The sequence below is a fragment of the Cebus imitator genome, unplaced genomic scaffold (assembly GCF_001604975.1).
Source record: "Cebus imitator isolate Cc_AM_T3 unplaced genomic scaffold, Cebus_imitator-1.0 Scaffold166, whole genome shotgun sequence".
Taxonomy (NCBI): domain Eukaryota; kingdom Metazoa; phylum Chordata; class Mammalia; order Primates; family Cebidae; genus Cebus; species Cebus imitator.
Window position 1 is genome coordinate 2,878,874 of NW_016107481.1, and position 27,648 is coordinate 2,906,521.

A 27,648-nucleotide genomic window follows, 5' to 3' on the forward strand; every position below is an offset into this window, starting at 1 on the left:
AATACCCAGAATCTACAAGGAACTCAAACAACTCAACAAGAAAAAAAAAAAAAAACTCTATTAAAAAGTGAGCAAAGGGCTAGGTGGCTCACGCCTGTAATCCCAACACTTTGGAAGGCCGAGGTGGGCAAATCACAAGATCAGGAGTTCAAAACCAGCCTGGCCAACATGGTGAAACCCCGTCTCTACTAAAAATATTTTAAAAATTAGCTGGTCACGGCGGCACGTGCCTGTAATCCTACTCTGGAGGCTGAGGCAGGAGAACTGCTTGAACTGGGATCTGAAAGGCAGAGATTGCAGTGAGCCAAGATCATTACACTGCACTCCAGCCTGGGCTACAGAGTGAGACTCCATCTACAGAATAGAAGAAACTATTTTCAGACCATACATCTGACAGAAGTCTAATGTCCAGCATCTATAAGGAACTTACAAATTTACAAGAAAAAAAAAAAAAAAAGTGAGCCAAGGACATGAACAGACGTTTTTCAGAAGAAGACACACACACAAATGGCTAACATATGAAAAAAATGCTCAACATCACCAATCATCAGAGAAATTAAAATTAAAACCACAATGAGATACTATTTCACACCAGTCAGAATGGCTATTAAAAAGTCAGAAAATAACAGATATTGGTGAGGATGTGGAGAAAAAGGGACACTTTTATAACTACTGGTGGGAATGAAAATTAGTACAACCCGTATGAAAAATGGTATGGAGATTTCTCTAAGAACTAAAAATAGAACTACCATTCAATCTAGCAATCCTACTATTGAGTATCTACCCAAAGGAAAAATCATTATTATATCAAAGATACCTGTATTCATATATTTCTCATAGCATTATTCACAATAGCAAAGATATGGAATCAACCAAAGAGTCCACTGATAGATGACTAAATAAAAAAAAAATGATGTGTATATACACCATAAAATATTACTCAGTCATTAAAAAGAATGAAGTTATGTCTTTTGCAGCAACATGGATAAAACTAGAGGACATTATCTTAAGTAAAATAACTCAGAAAGTCAAATACTGCATACTCACACCTACAAATGGAAATAAATAATGTATACACATGGACATACAGGTAGAATAATAGACACTGGAGACTCAGAAAGGTAACAGGGTGAAAAGGGATGATGGATGAGAAATTAACTCATGGATACAATGTCTACTATTCAGGTGATGGTTAACTAAAAGCCCAGACTCCACTACTATGAAATACATTCATGTAATAAAACACACTTGTATCTCCTAAATGTATAAAAATAACACTATTCAGGCTAGGCGTGGTGGTGCACATCTGTAATCCCAGCACTTTGGGAGGCCAAGGTGGGTGGATCATGAGGTCAAGAGATCGATACCATCCTGGCTAACATAGTGAAACCCCATCTCTACTAAAAATACAAAAATTAGCCGGGCCTGGTGGCGGGTGTCTGTAATCCTAGCTACTCGGGAGGCTGAGGCACGAGAATCACTTGAACCCGGGAGACAGAGGTTGCAGTGAGCCAAGATCGCACCACTGCACTCCATCCTGGGCGACAGTAAGATTTTGTCTCACAAAACAAAACAAAATTCAGCCATTAAAAAAAATAAAAATTGTCATTTGTGACAACATGGATGAACCTACAGGACATTATGTTAAGTAAAATAAGCCAGACACAGAAAGACAAACACCACATGATCTCACTCATATGTGGAATCTAAAAAAGTTCATCTCATATAAACTGAGAATAGAATAGTGGTTACCAGAGGCTAGCGAGGGGATTGGGAACATGGTGATAGGAAGAGAATGGTCGACAGGTACAAAGTTACCCTTAGATAGGAAGAATAAATTCTGGTGTTACATTGCACAGTAAGGTGACTACAGTTAACAATAATGTCTTATATATTTGAAAATAGCTAGAAGAGAGGATTTTGAATGTTCTCACCACAAAGAAATAATGTGTTTGAGGTAATCAATGTGTTGGCTAATTATTCTGATTTGATGTATCAATCACAAATAAAACTTTCAAAAATCATCAAAAAAAGTGAATAGATACGCTAAGTGAAAGAAGCCAGACATAAAAGTCACATACCTTACAATTTCATTTATATTAAATTCTACAAGAGGTAAAACTACAGTGACAGAAAGCAGACAGGTTGCTGCGGTTGGGGTTGGTGAACCGTAAAGGGAATGATAGAAATATTCTTTGTTTTGATTGTGGTAGTTGTTCACAACCACATACATTTCCAATACATCAAGCTACATACTTACATTTGATGAATTTTATTACATGTAAATTATACTTTAATAAAGTTAATTTTAAAAGGGAAAGAGAGAGGCCCAAGAAGATCTAGCCCTATTTATAATCATCTGGGAGGAAAAAAAAACCACACAAAAAACTGTCTCTGAGTATATAAGATCACAAACAGAACGAGAATCTAGTTCCCTAAATGAAATCCAAAGCTCTTTATATCATATAAATTGCCACTATTTGGCAGTAGGGAGTGGTAGTGAAGGATGGTTAATATTGGTAATTCAATACCTCCTGCTGGAATACAGATTTAAAACCCTTATTCTGAGAGTTTGAAGAATTCATAAAGTTGTATTGGAAGGCTATAATCAAAACACTGGACAATAGATGTTTACTTTCTACCAGTAATATGCTTATTCAGTTTATTCTGGTCAGTTTTGCTCACCATGTGCTAACCTACCCTGTATTAGCCAGACAGACTCCATTTTGCTGAAAGTCAGACAGACTCCATCTTAACCTCCGCCTCACCCCCCCACCACCATTTCTCCTGAGTGCATATCTGGGTCATGTTCCTGTGCTGGGTCATGTTGTACTTAGAGCTATAGAAACATATAACTGTTATAACCTTATCCTACTTGACAAGCCCACTTGCTATTGTGAATACCCCCTTGATTGAGTGTATGGAAAGCACCGAATGCACCCCCGCCCCCACCCTGTTAACCAGTAATCGTGGGAACCACTTGTGTATACCCTTCTTAGTTAATCAACAATCATGGAAGCCTCCTGCCTCCTAGTTACCAGCCTCCTCCCCTAACTTGCTTATTTTGCTTCTGTAAAATTCTGCTTTGCCCCTTTACCCTGAGCAACATATAAAAGGAAATCAAATACCTTCCTCGGGGCGGAGAGATTTGGAGCGTGAGTTGACACTCAGTCACCGGCAATAAAGGACTCTTAATTCGAACTCGGAGTGTGGTGCTTTCCATTCAACTTGATTGGTTACAACAACCAAGTTAAATTTTTCACTATAAACCACATTCTAACCCTTTGATATACATCTATCTATATAGGTCTCAATGTTTGAAAAAAATGTAAAAAATTTAACTCATGATTCTAATGTATTATGACTGCAGCTTATACTAAATGCAAACAACACTGTCTTTTCTTTTAAAAAATCACATTAAAGTAACTTATTTCAAGCTAAATTCCTAACATAACTCCCCAATTTTTTTTCTTTTTAATGCTTTGATATCACTGGCATTTCATACAAAAGGGGAGCAAAATATAAGTTCCCTTCTTTTTAGTATTATTTTATCACTCTCCTATTCATTTTTTTTTTTTTTTTTAGCAATCTTCAATAACATAATAGAAAAAAACTATGTTTACGGCTCTTTCAATTGCCAGTTTTTCTTTTTTCTTTTCTTTGATTTTTTTTGTACCAAGATGATAATGCTATTCCTTAACTTTACTGAGTAAAAAGAATGTCCTACTTTGTAGCCACTCTATTTGCCTTCTAGATCTGCAGAGTTCTAGGATTAACACAGCTTTTTCTGCTTATTACAATCTAGCACCTACTTGAGGATGGAAAACTAAACAAGAAATGGTATCTTTTCAAAGATAAACAGTTTGGCTTTTCTTTTACCCTCATATTCCTGATTAAGATCACCCGAGTCTGAATTTGCCAATGGAAAATGTCTATGCTATGTAAGATACCTGAGGCTAGCTATACAATTAGTAACTGTTGAGTACACACCCTAGGTTGATTAAGACAATTAGAAACACACCCTAGGTTCATTAAGATAATTTTTAAAGGGTTAATCTTTTTCATCTTTGCAACTTCTTTCCCTTTGAAATACAGACATAAACTTTAACCCATAATTCAATGTGTTGATGTAGGAAGTCTAAGCAATAGAATTTCCTAAGACATAAATTGCCACATTGTCAAAGCTTTAAATGAGATCATTACATATATTCTGTATGTTGGGTAATATTTCATCTGCACAATGAACAAAAACTAGCTGAAGGATTTAAAAATTACTGTTAGCAAAATGGTATCTATTATAAAAACAGATTTCTAAAAACTTAAAAGCAATTCTGACACACACACTGCTTATTTCCCATGACTTAAAACATAGTATAAGGAAAGATTGTATTACCTATTTCTAACAAAACAGTGTAGACAGAAAAAAAAATTAGAACAGGAGTCTTTAGGCCACAATAAGACCCCTAAGTATCACAGAACATAAAATGGAATAATTTAAAAGTTCGATTAAAGTTGAAAACAAAATTATTTAAAACAACAGCACAGAATCTGTGCTATGAAAAAAAAAAAAAAAATGACTGAAAGGGAAGGGGATGAGAAAGGTGAGAAAAGCACTACCAGACTCCTTACCCATTGTTGTTGGTGCTGGAGCTTCCTGATGGTATTTTCAGCTTGCTCCAGCTTAGCACTGGCCTCATCACTCTGCTGTTTGATGGTGGCCAACTCCCGTTTTATGAGGTAGTTTTCCTCAGCCTCCTGGGCTCTTGTCACTTGTCCCTTAGGACATAATTTTTTTGTGTGTAAAGCAATTTAGGATAGATTCAAGAAAGACTGCCTTTGTGAGGTTTAGTTATTTACTTTGACATGTTAAAAAAAAAAGTCACCTCAGCGAATAGAACAGCCTAGGTAACCATTAGCTAGCAGCTTGTTATTGCTCCAGCAAATTTTGGGAAACTAATGAAAAATTCACCTGACAATCTTAAGAACAAATCTTCTTTCAGTCAATAAAAATTTAATTCATGCAATATTACTGAGTTGTACATGCAGTACTAAAATTTTCAACGAAATAGTAGTTAATTTCACAGAATTCACTGATTGCCATTTTGAAATAAATACTTAAAAAAATAAGGTTAGCTTTAAAACGTGCAAAAATAAACCAAGATAACACCTTGTTATAAAAAATTAAGTTTATACCCACATATACCGCCCAAAAAAATTATTTCTAAGAAAATGCATATAAAATTGCATGCATTAAAATATGAATTTCGAGGTTTAGGACTTTGCTTAGAAGTTAGAGAAGATGTTTAAAAAATAAAAACAAAAACTATACCTGTATCAATCTATCTGCCAAGGAAGCACTTTCCTACAAAAGGAAAAATTCAGATAGAAATATAAGAGAAAGAAGATAAAAGTGATAAAATTAGGAAAAAAGAAACAAATATACCCAAATTCCATCTACTTTTCATTGCTAATTAAAATGGACTTAAATATATTATTTTTTACTGAATGTTTCTATTTTTAAACCTTAAGAAAAATATACGAAAACAAGGATAGCTAGTTGAAAATCATGTGTTTCCAGAAGATACCAAACACAAATTCCAAGCGGTTTTTCATTACCTGGAACAAGCAAATGTCTTTTTTTTTTTTTTTTTAAATAGAGACAGAGTCTTACTCTGTCACCCAGGCCAGAATGCAATGGCATGGTCATATAGCTCATTGTAACCTCCAACTCCTGGGCTCAAGTGATCCTTCTGCTTTAGCCTCCTGAGCAGCCAGGACTACAGGTGTATGCCACATGCCCAGCTAGTTTTAAAATTTTTGTACAGATACAGTCTTGCTATGTTGCCCAGGACAGTGCTGAACTCCTGGCCTTAAGCAATCCTCCTGCCTCAGCCTCCCAAAGTGCAGGGATCAGAGGCATGAGCCACTGCACTTGGCCAAATATTTCTTCCTCTTTTGCTATCTTTATATCTTTTAGACTTAACCCATATTGTCAACCCACTTACATGAAAGGAAGAAGGAATTTGAGTAAGCAATTCTACTTATAAAGTGTGACAGCAATTTGTGCAACAGCAACTTTCAAAGAAACAAAGCAAGGAAAATATGAAAAAATTAATACGCTAAACTTAAACTTTAGCAATAACTGAGCAAGTATACTTTTTTATTACAGATTTCAATTGATACATAGTATTTATAGAATTCTAAGTGCTAAGTGACACACCTGGGCCATCTAAGCCAGTAAAAAAAGGAACAATATTTTCTTACAACATCGTTATCATTCCGAAGGTTCCATGAAATAAGAATGCTTTCCTGGTTTAAATGTCTTACTCCAAAGATTAAAAAACAAAAACAAAAACAAAAAAACTAAGAAAATGCATATTTGATTGTAAGCTAGATATTTAATGAGAAAAAAGAGTATACAATTAAAACAACTTAAAAGTAAGCTCAACCTTCCTGTGGAGTCACCAAAAGTAGAATTATCCTCATAGCAATCCTAACATGATGAGAGAAAAACAGGGAAACTATTTTTGACTTAAAAGGATGTCTCTGCAATTATTATACAACAAAGGCAGACACGTAATAAATATCCTGTCCTTATACACTTTTATCCAATAGGAAATCATCAATACTTTTTAAGCAAAAGACATATACTGTAAAATATCCACACTTCCATTTATTTATTTCTTGAATTTTATCTGTAGATTTGCAGGGAAGATTTTAAGATCCTTGGCAATATGATGAGGGGTATGTTTAAATCTACTTACTGTCATCTCTAGTTAAAAAAAAAAGAAAAGAAAAAAAGTGGCCAGGCACAGTGGCTCATGCCTATAATCCCAGCATTTTGGGAGGCCGAGGCAGGCGGATCACAAGGTCAGGAGGTCGAGATCATCCTGGCCAACATGGTGAAACCCTGTCTCTACTAAAAATACAAAAATTAGCCTTGTGTGGTGGCGCATGCCTGTGGTCCCAGCTACTGAGGAGGCTGAGGCAGGAGAATCGCTTGAACCAGGGAGACGGAGGCTGCAGTGAGCCGAGATCTTGCTACTGCACTCCAGCCTGGGTGACAAAGCAAGACTCTAACTCAGGAAAAAAAAGAAAAAAAACACCAAAAGAGTTTGTGAATTCAGATGTTTTTCCTTCAATAAAGCAAAATTCTTAAAACCAGACTTTTACTACTCAATTCATTCTTCTAGCATCTGAAAATCACTATAAAAGATTTTTCATCAAAAGCACATATGAAAAATAATGCAAAATTTCCACATTTGCCCAGTTATTCTATATGAAACAGAGAAAATGTAACAAGTAGATATCAAAATAATTCTAAGGACTAAAAGCTTATGCACAATTCCTTGGTGCTGAAAATCAACTTGAGAGTGAATTTTTATGTAAGGAATCAGTCAGTCACTTCAACTAAAAGCAATCCTAGGCCTTAAAGGACTCACTGGTGCATTAAATATGCTAGAAAGTTTAGGGCAACATTTGAAACTCTTCTTTAAAATGCTTTATCAGAATGGACTCCCAACTGGATTCTAAAAGAACATACTTTTTAGAAATTATGTGTAAAGAAAACAAATAGTATTAATATGTTACTCTTAATCTCAGTTAAAACTTGACTATGAAAGTTCAAAAGAACCAGTACAACTGATCAATTTTTGTTAGTAACAAGTTATCTGGCTATAAATAGTAAGGTAGGGTAGTTAAGCAGTCAATACTACAACATAGGAGATGTATGCCAGAATTTTTGAGGATTTTTAATAAATACACACAAAAAACACTAGGCATTCAACAGAAGCTTGCGTAAGTAGTCACTTACTTTTTCTAATGTCTCGATGCGCTGTTTTAAAAGTCTATTTTCTGTGCGTAACCTCTGCCAAGAAAAAAAAAATGTTTTATTGGTGAGCATTCTTGAGAGGAAAAAAGATTCCCAAATCACAGTCCTGAAACTGTACCACCTTTCATAAATAAGAAAGGAGTCTAAGGAATGATTACATTATCAAATGCCAAAGACTCAGAGTAAGAAACACACAGCAGGCAGGGCGCCATGGCTTGAGCTTAGGAGTTCCAGATAAGCCTGGGCAACATGGTGAAACCTCATCTCTATGAAAAATAGAGACACAGACAACACTGAGACACACACACACACACACCCTAGCTAATTTTTGTTAGCCAGGAATGGTGGTGTGAGCTTGTCATCCCAGCTACCTGCGGGGCTGAGGTGGGCAGCTGGGAGGTGGGGGCTGAGGCAGGGGCAGAGGAAGTTGTAGTGAGCCGAGATTGGGCCACTGTATTCCAGCCTGGGTGACAGAGTGAAACACTATGTCAACAGAGGGGAGAAGGGGGGGAGGGGAGGGGAAAGAGGAAAGGAGAAAAGAAAGAAAAAAGGAAAAGGAAAAGGAAAGGAAACGAAGATAAAGAAATAGAAATAAATATACCATGGAAAAGGAAATAATCATATTAAAATGCACCCTATAGTACATATAGAAATAAGCCTTTTCATTTCTATACTTACCATAATGACTCATAATCAAATATTTTATGTGTTTTAACATCCTCATTAGACAGAAAAGATTCTAACTTGCCTACCTCCAATAGAGTCTATCTATATAATTAATATTCAAATGTCAGCTGAATGAAGAAATAAGACATCTAAAAAGTGCATGTTCACAGGCTAAACATCAAATTGTCCATTTAGGGCCCGGCACAGTGGCTCACACCTATAATCCAAGCACTCTGGGAGGCCAAGGCAGGTGGATCACTTGAGCTAGGATGTTCAAGACTAGCCTGGGCAACATGGCAAAACCCATCTCTACAAAAAATTTAAAAATTAGCTGGATGTGGTGGCATGTGCCTGTAGTCCCAGCTACTCAGGGGGCTGAGTGGGGGATGACTTTAGCCCTGGAGGCAGAGGTTGCAGTGAGCCAGTATCACATCACAGCACTCCATCCTGGGCAACAGAGCAAGATCTTGTCTCAAATTTGAAAGAAAAAAAAATTGCCCATTTAGACTACAATAGTCTCTATATATAATATGGCAGAGATGACAAGTTGTAAAATTCATTACACTCTGAAAATACAAAAAAATCAATTGTTATTTTTTTCTGAGAAAATTAACAGCTCCAATTACTAGCATTTTCTCTTAATTCAAAAAGTAAAACCAGATTTTTTTAAAAAGCACTTCACCTAATTATTCAATGCCTGGTTCCCAAAAACTTGTCTAATTACTGTCATCAAGTATTAAATCCAAGTCACTCTACATTTTTAAAAAGCTATTTTTGCATATCCACCAATATCATTGCTTATTAACCCCCTTTATAAGTGGTCTTTTCATTTTCAAATACCTTAGGTGTTGTCCCTTCATTTTTGCCATCAAATTTCAGTTTCAAAGTAATCACTCTTACCTTTTTGTACCAATTTGTTCCAGAACTCAGTTAAGCCTTCTTCCACCCCACCTTCCTATAAATTTCTGCTAAAAAATGTCTGTCTCAGTAAATTCTTCTATCAATTCAGCCTATTATTTTGCCAGTAAAGACTTACATATAGTTTTATATAACATATAAAGTCTTAGTTCAGGGAAATGAGAGGCTTTGAATTACTGCATAAGTGGATCACAAATTGAAACAAATCTTAGAGTTATTACAAGGATACTTTGCAAATTAGATTTCTTGTTCTATTCACTAAAATTTAGATGATCTGAAATGGACATTGACATATAGGAAAGTTAATAACTAATATCTGACAACAAAATAACAGCTTGAGAAGTAGAAAATGTTCTCATTTCTTGGCTCCTGCTATGTGCAGCATAGTGGTCTACACAAATAAGCAATTATTAAATGCTGCTAAAGTCTAGATAGCCAAAGAAATAAATTAGATTCTCAAAATGTTCTCAATCATATTTCATCAACAAAAGGTAACTTTTTGTTTTTATCTTAAAAGATGTAGAAAACTAAGTTCCAACCAGACAACTGAGTGAATTAATTAGGACAGAAATCATGCTCAAATGAAAATTTACACCTGAAAACGTTCACCTGGATTTCCTTCCCCAATTACTTTCTTCCACAAACAACTATCACCACTTCCTCATTTGTATAATATTTACATTAGGAATTGATCCAATAGAATAGACTTTTTCAGTTAATACAGACCATTTCAGGGTTACCTTTAAGTTTCAAGTGTTAACGGTCTTTTTTTTTTTTGGAACTAATATCACAGTATTTTGGTAATTATAGCTTGGCTATCTGTTTTTTTTTTTGGAGGGGTGGGGCGGAGGTTTGAGACAGAGTATTGTTTTGTTGCCAGGCTGGAGTACAGTGGCACAACCTTGGCTTACTGCAACCACTGCCTCCTGGGTTCAAGCAATTGAACCCAAGCGACTGCCTCCAGCCTCAGCCTCCTGAGTAGCTAAGACTACAGACGCATCCACATCTTACATGACAAATACATCAAAGTCTCTCTTGGAAAGCAGCAGCAGCACACTGTATATACTGAAGAATACACATGGGCCTTAGAATAACACAAATCAGACCTCAAATCCTTGATTCTTACTGTTTCCTCACAATGTGACCACTGGCATATTATTTGAGCTTTCTGAGGCCTAATTTCTTCACAGGTAAGGATAAGAACACTTTCATGATGCTGTTGCCTTTTACAAGGGGAAAAAATGCATGTAAGTGACCCATCACATATTAAGGGCTAAATAAATGAGAGCTTTCATTCTAATACTTCACATTGATTGTTCAAATGTAATTGCTGGGCAACTTAGATAATACTTATCTTTTTTTTTTTTTTTTTTTTTTTTTTTTTTTTTTTTTTTTTTTTTTTTGCCAGGCATAAAAGTTCATTATATTCAATGAGTACTTTTATGTTATGTTATGTTATTTTCTGGCTTTCAGCATATCTTCCTGTGGACTTCTAAAAGGATCAAGGCAAGAAAGTATTAGTTTACAACTAGAACCCATTCTCTTGTAAAAGAGACTTATGGGAGAGGGAGGGATTATAAGAAGTGGCATTTTACAGCAAGGCTCAATTAATATTTTACCTCACTAATGAACTGTAAATAAGGTGGCCGTCTGATCATGATTGAAATGAGATGCCAGGGTCCAAGTAAAAAAATCAGACACCCCTAAATATGAAGTTTAAAAAAGTACAGTCCCTCAGAAATTGCTTTGGTTTTAGTATTTTATAGAACTGGGGAGTGAAAAAAGAGATGAAAATGGTATAAGAAAGAGCTACATGGAAACAGTATTAGAAAAAGAGAAGAGACTACCTTTGTGATCAGCATACTTTATTTACCTGATATGTTCCACTAACTTTCTAAGCTTCTCCCCCACCCCATATTCTTCTCTATACACAATTTTATGCCAACTGCCTGAGACACATGGAGCCAGATTTAAAAGCATTTCTTCAGGCATATGAACTATAACTTTCCCAAAAAAACAAAGGATAGAAAATATTGCAAATGGCTGGGCATGGTGGCTCACGCCTATAATCCCAGCGCTTTAGGAGGCCAAGGCCGGTGGATCGCCTGAGCTCAGGAGTTCGAGACCAGCCTGAGCAACACGGCAAAACCACGTCTCTACCAAAAGTACAAAAAATTAGCCAGGCATAGTGGTGTGCACCAGTAGTCCCAGCTACTTGGAAAGCTGAGGTGGGAGGATCGCTTGAGCCTGGGAGGTCAAGGCTGCAAATGAGCCAAGACTGTGCCACCGCACTCCAGCTTGGGTAACAGGGAGACCCTGTCTTTAAAAAGAAAAAAAAAAAGGAAGGAAGGAAGAAAATACTGCAAGTATAGGTGAAAGTCTGCCTAAGATTTGTTTTCCAAAAATGCCTTTTGGTATTCCTATATTCATGTACTTAATTTTATAAGAAACTTCTTCAAGAGTAAGGATTGTTCATAGAACTGTGATTTTTTTTTTCAATAACATAGTGTGGTGAAATGAATAGGATGGCTTCCCCATCCTCAGATTCTTGATTTGCAGTTCCGAATATTCATAGTCAGTGAAAACCCATACTCTCACCCCATTCGTCAAGACTATGTAATTTTACTTTCAGTAAAAGTACCCTTACTCATGGTACCTAAAAGAAAAGCAAATAGTAGAGCAGCAGTTGTGTGACAGAATTAAAAAAAAAAAAAAAAAAAGGGAAAAACATCCACCAGGGTCTTTTCTCTAGGTATTAAAAATCTGGAAGTACCTATTTCCATTTGATAAGGAAAGGTGATAGAAATGGGAATAGAACCTCTAGAAAAGGGAGGGCAGAGTTGGTAAGAGAGAGGTAACATAAGAAAACTGGAGAGACTGTTTCCCTGGAGGCTTTCGAGGAGGGCCACGGCAGGAAGAGTATTAGTTTAACAGAACCCATTCCCTTGCAAAAGGAGCCTGTGGGATGCGAGTGTTATTTTATAGCAAGGCTCAATTAACATATGGCTGATTATAAATAAGGTGGTCATATGTCTTGCCAGGTCCGAGTCAAAAATCGGAAACATTCAAACATAAAGTTTAAAAAGGAAGGAGGGAGTCATTCCATTAAAATTATTTTACATTTAACCCTTTCCTCCAGGGGCTTGGGGGGGGGTGGAGGGGAATAAAGAGATTAGAAATTAAATTAGCCAGTCAGTAAGTTCTTTGACTCATGCTTCCACTTATCATCTCCATCCTGCAATATCAGCCTAAAAGCCAACACAACTTTTCTCAAGTCCCAACTCCAAGAGTGCCACAGACCCCCAACTCAAGAATTCTTTGGCTTACTGGGGGGGGGGGGGTACAAACTTTATATTTTTAGAGTATATATATGATATTTATATGCCCTTTGAATTGAAGCTCTCCTTGATTTTCTGGAGAGAAGTAGTTCAAAAGTATAAACCTTGCTTAGAGAAGAAAAAGTTGTACCAGTCAAAGCTTTCTGTAGCTCTAGAGCAGCCATAATTAATTCTAGTGTAATAATGTGCTCTATTTAATGTTTGGCTGAGATTATACTCTTGTTGGTCTCAGCTTAGAAAGTGTTATTATAGATTGTCTTCTCTGCAACTTTAAAAAAACATGCTTAAATGGAATGATAATTGTCTTCTCCATGGAAGTATTTTCTCCTGATGAGCCACCAATAAATCTAGAAAAGGGAAGAGCTTGCTTTCCTTCACACTGGAATGAAAGCCACTTTAGTCACGTTATTCTGCTTTTCTGAAATGTCTATTTTCAACTAAATCTGGTAGGATAGTAAATAAATTTATGAATATAAGTACAAACTTTAAACTAACATCTACCATCCAATAATTGATTTCAGTCAATCTTCAGTACTTAAAAAAGCCCCAAAATGCTTACTTTAATTTCAACTTGCTCTTCCATTTCTTTTGTTTTTATTGTAGTGTATTCCTTTTCAAGCCTAAGAAAGGGAAAAAAAGAATGTTTTCATTCAAAAGTAGTTATTAAATTACAAAATTTAAAAATACATATGAACATAAAAATACAATTTCTTTAGTTTCTTATAACTTGGAGATATTTGATGTGAGAAAAATCATGCAATTTCATGAGTTCTTATAAAAAATATAACTTTACAAATGACAAAAACAAAAACCACACTAAAAGAAAATTTAGAAAGTAAAATGTATAAAATACAAAATACAACTGAGTTTACAGATTCTATTCAGCCCTAAACTTACAAATAAACCATCTAATCTTTCTCCTCAAATTAAAACATATCTATAGGTTCAACTGGCTCTTAACTTAAAAATCCTGGTACCAACACTGACTTTAAAAATTTTAATGAGGGAAAGCAGACAACTCTTCCTTACAGAAGAATTCCAATTAACAGACATAGGAGGAATAAGGTAAAGATAAAAATCACCATTAGAATTCTACAGTAATAACTACTGAGGGAGGAATCACTAATGGATGCTAAAATTAGTGAGTGAAAGTTTAAGCATAGTCTCAAATTCTCTCTCCTAAAATGTAAGTGTTAAAGGAAAATACTAAATTTATAGTACAGAATCCTGGCAGACTGCTCCTAAACTGAATAAAGTTAACATCACCAGTAATACATACTGACATCATGTAACCTTGTTAAGATGTACTGAGTTAAGTGAATTAACATAGAAACAGAAAACCAAAAACCCATGTTCGCCCTTACAACTAGGATCTAAACACTGGGTGCTCATGGACATAAAGAAAGGAACAACAGACACTGGGGACTAAAGTGGGGAGGAGAAAGAGGAGGACAAGGTTTGAAAAACTAACCATTGGGTACTATGCTCATTATCTGGGTGATGGGATCATTCATATCTCAAACCTCAGCATCATGCAATATGCCCATGAAAGAAATATGAGCAGGTACCCCCTGACTTTAAAATAAAGGTCAAAATTATTTTTAAATAAAAATAATTTAACACATGACACTGGGCACAGTGGCTCATACCTCTAATCCCAGCACTTTGGGAGGCCGAGGCAGGCAGATCACGAGGTCAGGAGTTTGAGACCAGCCTGACCAACATGGTGAAAACCTGTCTGTACTAAAAATACAACAATTAGCCAGGCGTGGTGGCATGCACCTGTAGTCCCAGCTACTCAGGAGGCTGAGGCAGGAGAATAGCTTGAACCCAGGAGGCAGAGGTTGCAGTGAGCCAAGATCGTGCCACTGTACTCCAGCACAAGCGACAGAGTGAGACTCTGTCTCAAAAAGAAAGGTTGAAATTATTAAAAAATAAAAATAATTTAAAACATGACACTGGAACACAGTGGCTCACATCTCTAATCCCAGCACAGAGGGCTGAGGTGGGCCAATTGCTAGAGGCCAGGAGTTCAAGACCAGCCTGGGCAACATGGTGAAACCCAGTCTCTACAAAAAATATGAAAATTAGCCAGATGCGGTGGGGGCATGCCTGTAGTTGCAGGTACTGAGAGGCTGAGGTGGGAGGATTGCTTGAGCCATGGAGGTCAAGGTTGCAGTGAGCCGTGATCACCACTGCACTCCAGCCTGGGCAATAGAGCAAGACCCTTCCCCTTGCCCCCCAAAAAAGTGATAAACCATTAAAAAAAGATGTACTGAAAACGGCATATCACCTCTGTGGTAGGAGGAGAGTAAGCATGATAATCCAACTCTATTGTAAGTCTAAAATTATCTTTATAAAAATGTATAGGCCACACAAAAACTGGTACCACCAAATTTTTCTATCTTGCTCTTGACAAGAAGTATCAGTACCACGTTTACTCTAAATATATGCCAGATCAGGTTCCAAATAACTTATAGCTGCTTTCAAAAACAAAATTCTCCCTCAAAGGATAGAAATCTATTACTTATCTCATTTAGCTCACAATAACTTTTTAATGTAAGTTGTTATACCTACTTTGGGGTTTAGAAAGCTTGAGAAACTTCCGTACAGTCACAGCCTTGACTGCTACATTATTCTGTCTCTCACTAAAGTATATCTTAAAACAGGGGTCCCCAGCCCCTGGGCCATGGACCAATACCAGTCCGTGGCTTGTTAGGAACCGAGTTGGCAGAGCAGGAGGTGAATGGCAGGCAAGTGAACATTACTGCCTGAGCTCTGCCTCCTGTCAGATCAGCGGCAGCATTAGAGTCTCACAGGAGTGCAAACCCTACTGTGAATTGTGCATGTCGGGGGTCTAGGTTGTGTGCTCCTTATGAGAATCTCATGCCTGATGATCTGTGGTGAGGTGGAACAGTTTCATCCTGAAGCAATACCCCCAACTCCCATGAGCAGAAAAATGGTCTTCCACAAAAGCGGTCCCTAGTGTCAAAAAGGCTGGGGACCACTGTTTTAAAAGACTGTAAATAGCCGAAAGAATTTACTAAAGACTCTGAAGAGCTGCAAAACACTTTGAACCGCTGCACTACTGAAATAAGCTTATAGCCTTCACAAATGACTACTCTGAAGAAGTTACCATCATGCATTATGTAAAAATATCACTCATTTACACGCCTAAAAATAAACCCTACTTATTTAACTCCACTGATAGTGTTTTTGAATAAACTTTTTTTAAAAAAAGTATTCAGTTTACAAAAAGACTGTGAAGATAGTACAGAGAATCCATGTATCCCATCCCAGTTTCCTCTATTATTAACATGTTACAGTAGTATCATACATTGTTATAATTAATGAATCAATATTAACACACTGCTGTTACCTAAAGCCCATGACAGTTTTGATAAGTACCTTCACGGTTTTGAGGAGTACTGGTCAGGTATTTTGTAGTTATCATTATGTGACCTTCAAATGGGACCATTATGTCCTTCAAATGGGATTTGTTTCATGTTTTTCTCATGATTATACTGGGGTTATTGGGTTTTCAGGAGGAAGACCACAGAGATAAATGCCATTTTCATTATCTCATATTAAGGGTACAAACTATCAACAGATCATCACTATTGACGTTGACCTTGATCACCTGGCTGAGGTAGTACACACCAGGTTTCTCCAGTGTAAAGTTATTTGTTCCCCCTTCATTGACAGTGTTTTTAGACCCACATTATGGCTTGTTTAAATTACTAGAAAAGACTAATAATCTAATAATTATTCTTTCTATGACTAGTTTCATAACTCAATGTTTTCTACACACTATTACCAAAGTAGTCTTTTTTATTTTTATTTTTTAATTTTTTTATTCTTTTCATTTGGGAATTAAAAAAGAAAAAGTCAGGCGGGATTCTGTACCCCAATGCCTCCCAACACAGCCCTCACAGGCAGGGAAGAGAGGCAAGGGGTCCCTGCAGGCAGGATGAGAAGAGCGGTCCCATTCACCACGAATGTCCATCCCTCGCCCACCGTGGATCGGTCGCGGCCCGAGAGAGGGTGACATCACCACATCCATCGGAAACAAAGTAGTCTTTTTTAAAAACATTGATTTGGATCATGCCACACACCCAGAGTGTCAGTGGTTACTCATTACCTCCAGATTAAATTTCAAAGGCTTACAAAAAGTAATCAAAGCTCTTTGGAGAAATGGCTTATTACTGAGCAAGAGCCCAAAAGGCGTAAATTGAACCTGGAACATTCTGGTGCCCTAAACAAAGAAATTTCCCAAAAAGTAATGGGAAAATATCAAAAGAACACAGCCTCCATCTTGGAAGGGTTCCCACTGGACAAATCAGGGACAATTTAATAGCAATGCATTATAGCTCACTGAATAAAATAACCCATGAATTCACACTGACGTAAATAAATGAGGGTGAAGGGGAAAGTTCTTCCTTATAGTAGAATGCTGATTAATAAATAAAGAATAAGGAAGTGGGAAAATCATAAATGGATATAAAACTGGTATGGTGGCCGGGCGTAGGGGCTCACGCCTGTAATCCCAGCACTTTGGGAGGCCGAGGCAGGTGGATCACGAGGTCAAGAGATCAAGACCATCTTGGTCAACATGGTGAAACCCCGTCTCTACTAAAAATACAAAAAACTAGCTGGGCATGGTGGCACATGCCTATAATCCCCAGCTACTCAGGAGGCTGAGGCAGGAGAATTGCCTGAACCCAGGAGGCGGAGGTTGCGATGAGCGGGGATCACGCCATTGCACTCCAGGCTGGGTAACAAGAGTGAAACTCTGTCTCAAAAAAAAAAAAACAAAAAAAACAAAAAAAACTGGTATGGTAGATTTGGTAAAGAAAGAGGTTACTACATAATGTCAAAATAGCCTGGCACAAATTACTTATTACAAAAGGGAAAATAATAACAGTAGTAAAACCTGGCAGACATTACCTTAATCAAGTAATCAAAGCTAACATTACCAGTTTTGAGAGAAAGCATTATCATATATATCGCATGGTGAACTGAGAAAATACAATATCAGTGATATACTTGCCAAAAATGCAAAACCTGAAACTAATCTTGGGAAAACCCCAAAAAAACTCAAACTTTGAAATTTTCTACAAAATAACTGGCCTGTATACTCTTTAAATATATCAGAAACACAAAGACTGAGGAAATGTGTCAGGTTAAAGAAGACCAAATAGGTATAACACATAAATCCTACATGTGATCCTAGAGCGGACCCTGGACTGAGGGGCAGGGAGACAGTTATATAGCATACTATTGGGACAGCTGATAAAATCTGAACATAGTGGATTAGATAACAGTAGTGTATCTATTAGGTTGGTGCAAAAGTAATTGCGGTTTTTGCCATTGAAAGTAATGCAAAACTGCAATTACTTTTGCACCAACCTAATATAATCTCCTTGTTTTGATTAACTACTGCATTTGTGTTAAAGGAAACTATGGCTAAAGGGCACATACCTCAATTTATTCACAAATGAATTTTACATATACATACACACAAAAAGAGAGGATAATAAAGCAAATGGGATGAAATGTAAACAATTGATGAATGTTGGTAAAGAGTGTATCGGACCCCCTCGTACTATATTTGTAGCTTTTTAATAAGTTTAAAAGTACACCAACATAAAAATTCATCAAAAAAAGTCAATGGCTAAGACTCAACTCTTAAACTTTCATGTAGTAAGGGAACCTCTGCGCCTTTGTACCTATTACCATTCTTCTTATAATGCCCACCTTCTCCTCATCTGGCCAACCTCTATTACAGCAAAGAATAAAACTTTTAAAACCAGATCATGTTACTTTTCTCAAAATTCTCCACTGGTTTCCCCTCAGATGTGGAATAAAGTGTGGCCCATGAGGAGGCAAATAACCAACTAAACGTTTAACAATGATAAAAACATGCTATATCTGTGCTGTCCAATAGAGCAGCCATTAGCCACATGTGAGTGACTAATTAGCACTTAAAATATAACTGATGAAATAAATTTTTAATCATAGTCCACATAGCCCCATGTGGATAGTGGCTACCACAGTAGATGGCATGGCTTTAAATATCCCTAGCACCCTACCATGTTTCTGACTTCGTTGCTCACCACGCTCCTATTTGCCTATGCTATTCCAGTCCCACCGGTTTTCCTCCTTTTCCTTTTTGTAGAGATGGGGTTTCACTGTGGTGCCCAGGCTGGTCCCAAACTCCTGGGCTCAATGGATCCTCCCACCTCAGCCTCCCAAAGTATTGGGATTACTGGTGTGAAGCACTGTGCCCAGCCTCTCACTACTTTTCTATTCCTTGAATGTATCAATCACATTCTTGCCTCAGTCTCAACATTAACTGTTATCTTACTGCAGGATATACTTCCCCCAGATATTCCCATGCCACCTCCTCTCACTTCCCTCTGGTGTCTGTCAAATGGTACCTTATCAGCCTGTGAGCCCTATCTCTGAGTGCCCTGTCTAAAAGAGTGCCCCTCATTACTTTATCCAGCTTTGTTTACTTCATGGCACTTTCACCGATGGATGTTACCCTGTGTATTTGTTCTGTGTCATTCTTCTGTATTGCAGTAAGTTCCATATCAGCAGGGATTTTCTGTTGCAGTCATAATTGAACCCTAGCAATTAGAAACAAAGGTCTTCAGCCAGGCACGGTGGCTCATGTCCGTAATCCCAGCACTTTCGGAGGCTGAGGCAAGTGGATCACCTGAGGTCAGGAGTTCAAGACCAGTCTGGCCAACACAGTGTAAATCAGTCTCTACTAAAAACACACACACACACAAAATTAGCTGGGCATGGTGGCGCATGCCTGTAGTCCCAGCCTCAGGAGGCTGAGATATGAACCTGGCAGGCAAAGGTTGCAGCGAGCCTAGATTGTGCCACTGCACTCCAGCCTGGGCGACAGAGCGAGGCGCTGTCTCTCAAAAACAAACAAACAAACAAACAAAGCTTTTCAAAATTGTACTCAGGTGTCATCTCCTTCAGAGAACTACTTGAAACTTCCTCCTCTGCCATCATCCTGTGCCATGTCCGTGGTCTTATTTTTCTGCTCACGTATCTGCTAAAAGAATGTTTCCTCACCTACATTTTAAAGACTTCTAAATTTTGTTTTATCTTGTGTAAATATAGTTAAAAAGGACATATAGTTGTAATTTATATGTACTTTAAAATATTTCCATTGCAACTTAAATGAGATTTCTCTTATTTATGGACAACGTCTACTCTAGGACCTAACTGGCAAAGGCAGTCATTATTATTTGACCAATGAATCAAATTATCATTAAAATGTTGCCTTCACTTTTCAATTCAAATAAACATGTGTTAATAATTTGTCCCATGATCACGATTCCATTCTGAATTCTAATTGTAAGAAAGATAAAGCAGTCTTGCCTTTGTCAGCCAGATAAAGTCAGAAACCCAAATTAGAAATTAGAAAAATCCCATTTTTCTTGCTTTGCTCTCTCAGGGGATACTTTCTCAAGAGCAAGTCATTTTGAAACTATTCTTTTTGTTTGGAACCGCACAGATTTTTTATAAACTATAAAAAATAGTTGTACCATAGTATGGTCTAGATTGGGTGACAGGTTTTCCTTCCTTTAATAAAGTGGGAGAAGGCATGCTGTAAAAGGGAAAGTGCAAAGGAGAGCCAAGACACCTCTACTACAGAAATGTTATCAGACAGATAAACTATAGAAAATAATATAGATAGAAATTGAAATTTTACTTAACCAAGCTCTGAACATTTTCCTGACACCCAGCAGACTTCACATCCCAGTCTGAAGACATATGGGTTGGGTACCTCTAACATATAATTGTAATAATCTGTTATACATTTGCATCCAATAAGCTATTCACTTTTCTGTGCTGCTACCCTCCAACCAACAGGAAGCTTGGGTGTTTTTGAGGTAGGTCAATTGTGAAATTATTATATATTCTAAGACTGATACTTAGCAGAAATAGACAAGACTTATCTTTTAATATTGACAAAAGATTATGATCCAGATTATAAACAACTAGTAACCACTAAGAAGTCAAAGCAATATGAAGTAGACACTGCAACAGAAAAAGGAGGAAAAAGAAAAGAAAAACATGAGACAAACATATGAAAAGATGCTTACTTTCATTAACAATCTGGGAAATGCAAATTAAGTAGAAAATCAGATTTATATTCAGGAGATTGGTAAAAATTAAGAATAACCAAGCATTGACGGCAGAACAATGAAACTTTTTTTTTTTTTTTTTTTGAGACAAGTCTTACTCTGTCACCCAGCCTTGAGTGCAATGGCAAAATCATGCATCACTGCAGCCAGGATCCCCCAGGCTCAAGTGATCCTCCCACCTTGGCTTCTTGAGTAGCTGGGACCACAGGCATGCACCACCATATCCAGCTAATTTTTGTATTTTTTGTGGAGACAAGGTTTCACCATGTTGCCCAGGCTGGTCTCAAACTCCTGGACTCAAGCAATCTGCCTGCCTAGCCTCCCAAAGTTCAAGGACTACAGGTGTGAACCACTGCACCTGGCCACAATAACTCATACACTGCTGGGTTAGACTGTAAATTAGTGTCACTGTGGCAAAATTTTGTGATGTTGAACATAGTTTACTTTGTAACCTTAAAACATTCTGAATATAAGCCTGTAAGTCCTTAATAATGCCCCCTGGAAAAGAATAGACGAATTTAAAAGAACACCATTCCCACTAATTCTTTTCTCTGGAGATTGGTGATTACAGGGAATAATTAAGGTTTTTTTCTTTTTTTTTTTTTTTTTAGAGAGGGTCTCACTCTGTCACCTAGGCTAGAGTATAGTGCTGTGATTATAGCTCACTGCAGCCTCCATCTCTAGACTCAAGCAATCTTCCAACTTCAGCCTATGGAGTAGTAAAGACTACAGGCACCTGGTTAACTTATTTTATTTCTTGCAGAGATGTAGTCTTGCTATATTGCCCAAGCTGTTCTCAAACTCTGAGACTCAAGCGATCCTCTTGCCTGGGCCTCCCAAAGTGCTGGGATTATGGGTGCGAGCCACCATGCCTGGCTGAAATAATGAGGTGTTTATAAGTGTTTCCAGGAGAATGAAGTTAGCTGCAGTTAGTGAAGAAAAGGTTATGAAGAAAGCTGACTGATAAATGTTAAGAAGAATGACATTTTAAAAATCATGCTTTTGTTATCCTAAATAAAATAGCTTAACATGAAAAGTATCCCCAATGATACCTTTTTTTTTTTTTTTGGAGACAGGGTCTCACTCTGTTGCCCAGGCTGAAGCGCAGTGACAATCATGGTTCACTGCATCCTGGACTTCCCAGACTCTAGTGATTTTCCTACCTTTTAGTCTCTTGAGTAGCTGGGACTACAGATGCACACCACCGCACCCGGCTAATTTTTTGTTTTTGTAGACAGGACTTTACCATGTTGCCCAGACTGGTCTTTTTTTTTTTTTTTTAAAAGATAAAGACAATGTTTCACCATGTTGGTCAGGCTGGTCTCAAACTCCTGACCTCGTGATCCACCCGCCTCGGCCTCCTAAAGTGCTGGGATTACAGGCATGAGCCACCACGCCCGGCCCAGACTGGTCTTGAATTGCTGGCCTCAACTGATCTGCCCACCTCGGTCTCCCAAAGTACTGAGGTTATAGGTATGAGCTCCTGTGTCTGACCCCCAATAATACTTTTGAGTAGGGTGTGCCAAGAGGTGGAAGGTCATAATGAATTGGAAATTCTTACAATGCCAAAGTATACAGAGTACTTACTGGGTGTCAAGAAGGAAAACATAATTTTATAATAATGAAATCTGTCATTACTTCAATCTAGCCATCAATCATGGCATCTCTAATAACAGTGAGACAGACAGATATTACGCATCTTTTAAGATGAAGTAGATAGTATCGCCTATTAAGTATTCTTGCCAGAAATGCTTGCACTTAATTAAATTAAGTCTTCACATTATCCTCCAGTTTACAGAAAACACAAGAGATACAGAAACTAAATGAGATGAATCAGAGGAATCCTTCAGATTGGATATTCTCCATAAAACTGACTTGGTCTCTTCAAGTCAATATATCAAAAAGAAAGATTGGAATAGGTGGTGATGATCTAAATTTTTTAAAATGTAAATGAACAACTGAATACAATGCAATCAATGCCAAAGACATTTTTGACACAACTGAGGAAATGTGAACACACACTATTAGACAATATTATGGAATTATTGTTAAGTGGCAAAAGTGATGTGGTAAAGGAAGCAAATGACTTTATGGACATGAATACTGATATATTAAACAGTGAAATGTCATAATTTCTGAGCTTTACTTTGAAATATTTTGAAAGAAAATAAATATGACAAAACATTAACAATCATTAAATACAGACAATAAGCAATGGATACTTATTATTCTATTTTTCTGAATGTTTGAAAATTTTCCCAGGAGAAAAAAGCAAATAGAATGTGAGCCGTAGCTATGAGTAAAATCTATTCTTTCCTTCATAGCTAAGCTTCATAAAAGAAAAATGAAATGCTATGTTGAGGAAGGTTGTTTCTAAGTCAGAACTCAAGATTGAAGAAAATGAAACAACAGAAAGAGAGAGGTTGAAGATAGAGGACAGATGGAATAATTAATGGAGCAAGGACCTGGAAGAGATGGGAATGAATAACATCACTTATTCTGAAGTAGCATTATAAAGGAATAAAACATTGTATTACAAAAAGAGAAAAAAAAGACATAGCTAAGTCTACAAGCTGGAAGACAGCAAGTTCAGGAAGTCTGAAAATGATGGCTGAATTAAGAATAAGGTAATCTGCCGAGAGTTAAATATGGTAAAAAGGGGATGAGAGCTGGGAAGAACGGTAAGGTTTGAAGTAATCACTGTGAGGAATGAGATAATTAATGAAAGCCAATATAAATACACATGGAGGGCCACTGGAAACATAATTTACTGTCAGCAATCTCAGTAACTATGCAGTAACACTTGGCTACATGAATACAGGATACAAAAGGGCAGAGGAAGTACAGTTGTTCATATCAGAAGGCTTTTACACGTCAGTCTAGAGATCTTGATAAAGCAGAATGCGGAGAGCATAAATAAGAAAGTGAAAGAACTAGGGGGCCAGAAGTCTGATAAGTAAACAGGATAACTGAAATTTCAGAAATGGATTGTACATATGACAAGATCTAAAAGGAGACTTACTTACCAAGAAGGTTGGGAAATCTCATTCTCTATCAGACTTTTGAAGTAAAATAAATTCTCTACCTGGCTAGTGTGATTTCAATGTGGTTTTACCAAGTGAAAAAAATCGAGATGATTCCTTCTTATCAGTTATAAGGTGCAGCAGCTTTTTGGTCTATATGATGTCTCCACATGATGGTAGTTATTTAAAACATATCAACATCATGGTGGTTATTTAAAACACCACAAGTAATTCATTAATATAGTTTGTGCAATAGGAATACCCATGGGAGTAGTATGTTATACATGTTAATGTAATTTCACATTGCAGTAGAAAAGACACTGCTAACTGCTAGCATAAAGTATTGTTATCATTTTAAAGCATTTTGTACCATAGAAAGTACAGTATCAGAAAAGCTAACTATGACCTAAGGCTAAGAATTAAGTACCGGAAGCTAGAGAAATAACAGCTATTATTTTAATTAACGCTCTTAATCTGATTCAAAAATAAAACTAATGAACCAAGGTTGTTTATTTTGAACTTTTTTTTTTTTTTCTTTTTTTGAGACAGTGTTTCACTCTTGTTACCCAGCCTGGAGTGCAATGATGCGATCTCGGCTCACCGCAACCTCTGCCTCCTGGGTTCGGGCAATTCTCCTGTCTCAGCCTCCTGAGTAGCTGGGATTACAGGCACACGCTACCGTGCCCAGCTAATTTTTTGTATTTTTAGTAGAGACAGGGTTTCACCATGTTGACCAGGATGGTCTCGATCTCTTGACCTCGTGATCCACCCGCCTCGGTCTCCCAAAGTGCTGGGATTACAGGCGTGGTATTTTGAACTTTTATGACACACATACCAAGAAAAGCTTCATTAGAAAGTAGCACAATAAACAACACTTGGCCAGGTGCAGCAGCCACACCTGCAATCCCAACATTTTAGGAGGCTAAGGTGGGAGAATCACTTGAGCCCAGGAGTTTCAGATCAGTCTGGGCAACATAGTGAGACCCTGTCTCTACAAAAAAATTTTTTTTAATTAGCCAGGCATGGTGGTGTGCACCTGTAGTACAACTGTACTTTAGTAGAAACAGGATACCTCCTGTACTCAGGAAGCTGATAGGGGAGAATCACTTGAGCCCAGGATTTCAAGGCTGCAGTGAGCCACGATCATTCCACTATACTCCAGCCTGGATGACAGAGCCAAAGCCTGTCTCTAAAATAAACAAATAAATTTTTAAGTTGTCAATCCATACCTCATGCCTATCTTGCTGGTTATGCTAATTTTGAACTTAAGTGACACTCTGGGGTCAAACTAAGAGGAAAAGAATGTCAATGAATGGGACCACACCAGAAAAGTTTTGTGTTTTTTTTTTTAAATAACAGCATCCTTAAATATGTATATCCATTCCAGACTCCTAATTCCAGTCAATGTGGAAAAGGAGGAAAGTTTTAAAGGTAGTACATGCTAGTCCCATGTACCACTATTAAAAGGTAGCACATTCTAACGTTAGCTTTATGTTATATTGAAACCAATATTACCAAAGGAAATAATACAGTTCTATAACCTAAGGAGGAAAACTGTACCACTAGAATATTTTGTCACTTCCACTGAATTTCCAAAAAATATATAAAATACTTACTTTTTCATTTTTTTTGAGTTGTATTTGACTTGGTAAGCTGCTTGGATTAACTTGTCTGGGACTCCATCAAACTGATGTGGAATGACCTTTTGAAAGTGCTAACATACAGTAAAAGAAAAACATAAGAATGATTTAGTGCTGTTAATAGTGAAATCCAAAGACACTAAAGAAATTATGGACTGTGCATGATGGCTCATGCTTGTAACCTCAGCACTTTGGGAGGCCAAGGCAGGCAGATCACTTGAGGTCAGGAGCTTGAGACCAGCCTGGCCAACATGATGAAACCCTGTCTCTACTAAAAACACAAAAATTAGCCAGGCATGGTGGTACACATTTGTAATTCCAACTACACAGGAGGTTCAGGCGGGGGGTGGGGGGAGGAGGATCGCTTGCACCTGGGAGGTGGAGGTTGCAGTGAGCCGAGATCACGCCACCACACTCCAGCCTGGGCTACAGAGTAAGACTCCATCTCAAAAAAACAGAAAGAAAAAATTATGAACTTACCTGTAACATCCCTTCCATGTCAAGTTGCATCAGTTCTGCCTGATTCATTTGAAGAAGTGCTAATCCTACCCGAAACACTATTTCTAAACCCTGAGGAAACAAGGAAACAAATTAAATAAATCCAAATTTATCTCACTCTTCCATCAACAAAAACAAGTCATTTCAAATAATACTAAGGTAAACATTTAGGAATCTAAACTAGAGGCTGGCAAACGTTTTTTGTAAAGAGTCAGAGAGCAAATATTTCCGGTTTGGTGGGCTACACTGTCTGTCAAAATTACTCAGCTCTGCCACTACAAACCCAAAGCAGACATACCCGACATGTAAATATACGGTCAGCGCTGTGTTCCAGGAAAACTTTATTTAAAAACAAACAAACAAACAAATAAAAAACAGGTGTGGAAAGACAGATTTGGCACAAAAATCTGTCCATCTGATTGACTGGTACATGAATCATACTTGGCCAACTCTGATCTGAACTAATTTAGATAGGTACTACGAATTGATTTTCCCAAGATGTAATTAATAACAACTAATAGGCCGGGCGCGGTGGCTCAAGCCTGTAATCCCAGCACTTTGGGAGGCCGAGGCGGGTGGATCACGAGGTCAAGAGATCGAGACCATCCTGGTCAACATGGTGAAACCCCGTCTCTACTAAAAATACAAAAAATTAGCTGGGCATGGTGGCACGTGCCTGTAATCCCAGCTACTCAGGAGGCTGAGGCAGGAGAATTTCCTGAACCCAGAAGGCGGAGGTTGCGGTGAGCCGAGATCGCGCCATTGCACTCCAGCCTGGGTAACATGAGTGAAACGCCATCTCAAAAAAAAAAAAAAACAACTAATATTGAGTTTGCAGACTAGAAAACAAAGGATTACTACTATGTGCTGCTGGCAAAAGGACAACAAGCTGAAACGTGTTCATAGAATAGAATAAACATGCTTACTATGTCTTTTCTCTTTGGATAACAGATGCATTGCAACAATATTAACTGTAAGACAAATTTTACCTCTCACTAACTTTCACTGTATCAGTTAGAAGGTGATAAAGAGGTTATGATTAACAGTGTAGGCTCCAAATTGCCTATGTTTGAATCCTGGTTACAACATCACTTAATGTATTGTGTGTTCACAGACAAGCTACTTAACCTTTCTCTAAGTCTCAGCTTCCTTATCTATCATCTAATAAATAGAATAAAAACAGTATCTACCTGATAGGGTTATTATAAGGTTTAAATGAGACTATCCATGCAAGCACTTTTGCATGGGACTCATGGCTTTCCTTCATTGCTCTCTTCGTTGCCCTGCTCTCACAAACTCAATGACCCCTTTGCTCAACTCCTGCTCCTTGTCTCTCCATTAGCTTACCTCAGACATAAAGATATCAAATATTCTTGTTGCAATTGGTAGTGGAAAAGTTGTAAGAAAGATAGTCAGAAACCAGGATGATGCATACATTGAGGTATGAAAACTCTGAGATTGAAAATGTACAAAGAGCTCTGGAAGATGCTCCTAAAGAGAAGAAAATAATTAGTTAAAACATAGTAAAATTGAGCATTTTAAATTAGATCATTACATTTA

At 37.4% G+C, this 27,648-nt stretch overlaps 1 protein-coding gene across 14 annotated transcripts in view; it reads right to left on the reverse strand.

The window, feature by feature from the left end:
• The window catches only part of EVI5 (ecotropic viral integration site 5), a 241,745-nt gene that overhangs the window by 122,838 nt on the left and 91,259 nt on the right, over positions 1-27,648 (reverse strand). For 10 of the 14 annotated variants that reach the window (XM_037744143.1, XM_017544163.2, XM_017544165.2 and 7 more), the window contains 7 exons: positions 27,436-27,579; positions 26,071-26,160; positions 25,567-25,664; positions 13,313-13,373; positions 7,814-7,867; positions 5,330-5,362; positions 4,630-4,776 (listed from right to left, as the gene is read on the reverse strand). In XM_037744143.1, the coding sequence (XP_037600071.1) occupies positions 4,630-4,776; positions 5,330-5,362; positions 7,814-7,867; positions 13,313-13,373; positions 25,567-25,664; positions 26,071-26,160; positions 27,436-27,579 (627 nt within the window). The remainder of the gene's footprint in view (positions 1-4,629; positions 4,777-5,329; positions 5,363-7,813; positions 7,868-13,312; positions 13,374-25,566; positions 25,665-26,070; positions 26,161-27,435; positions 27,580-27,648) is intronic. The other 4 variants (XM_017544166.2, XM_037744145.1, XM_037744146.1 and 1 more) reach the window with 2 other exon arrangements.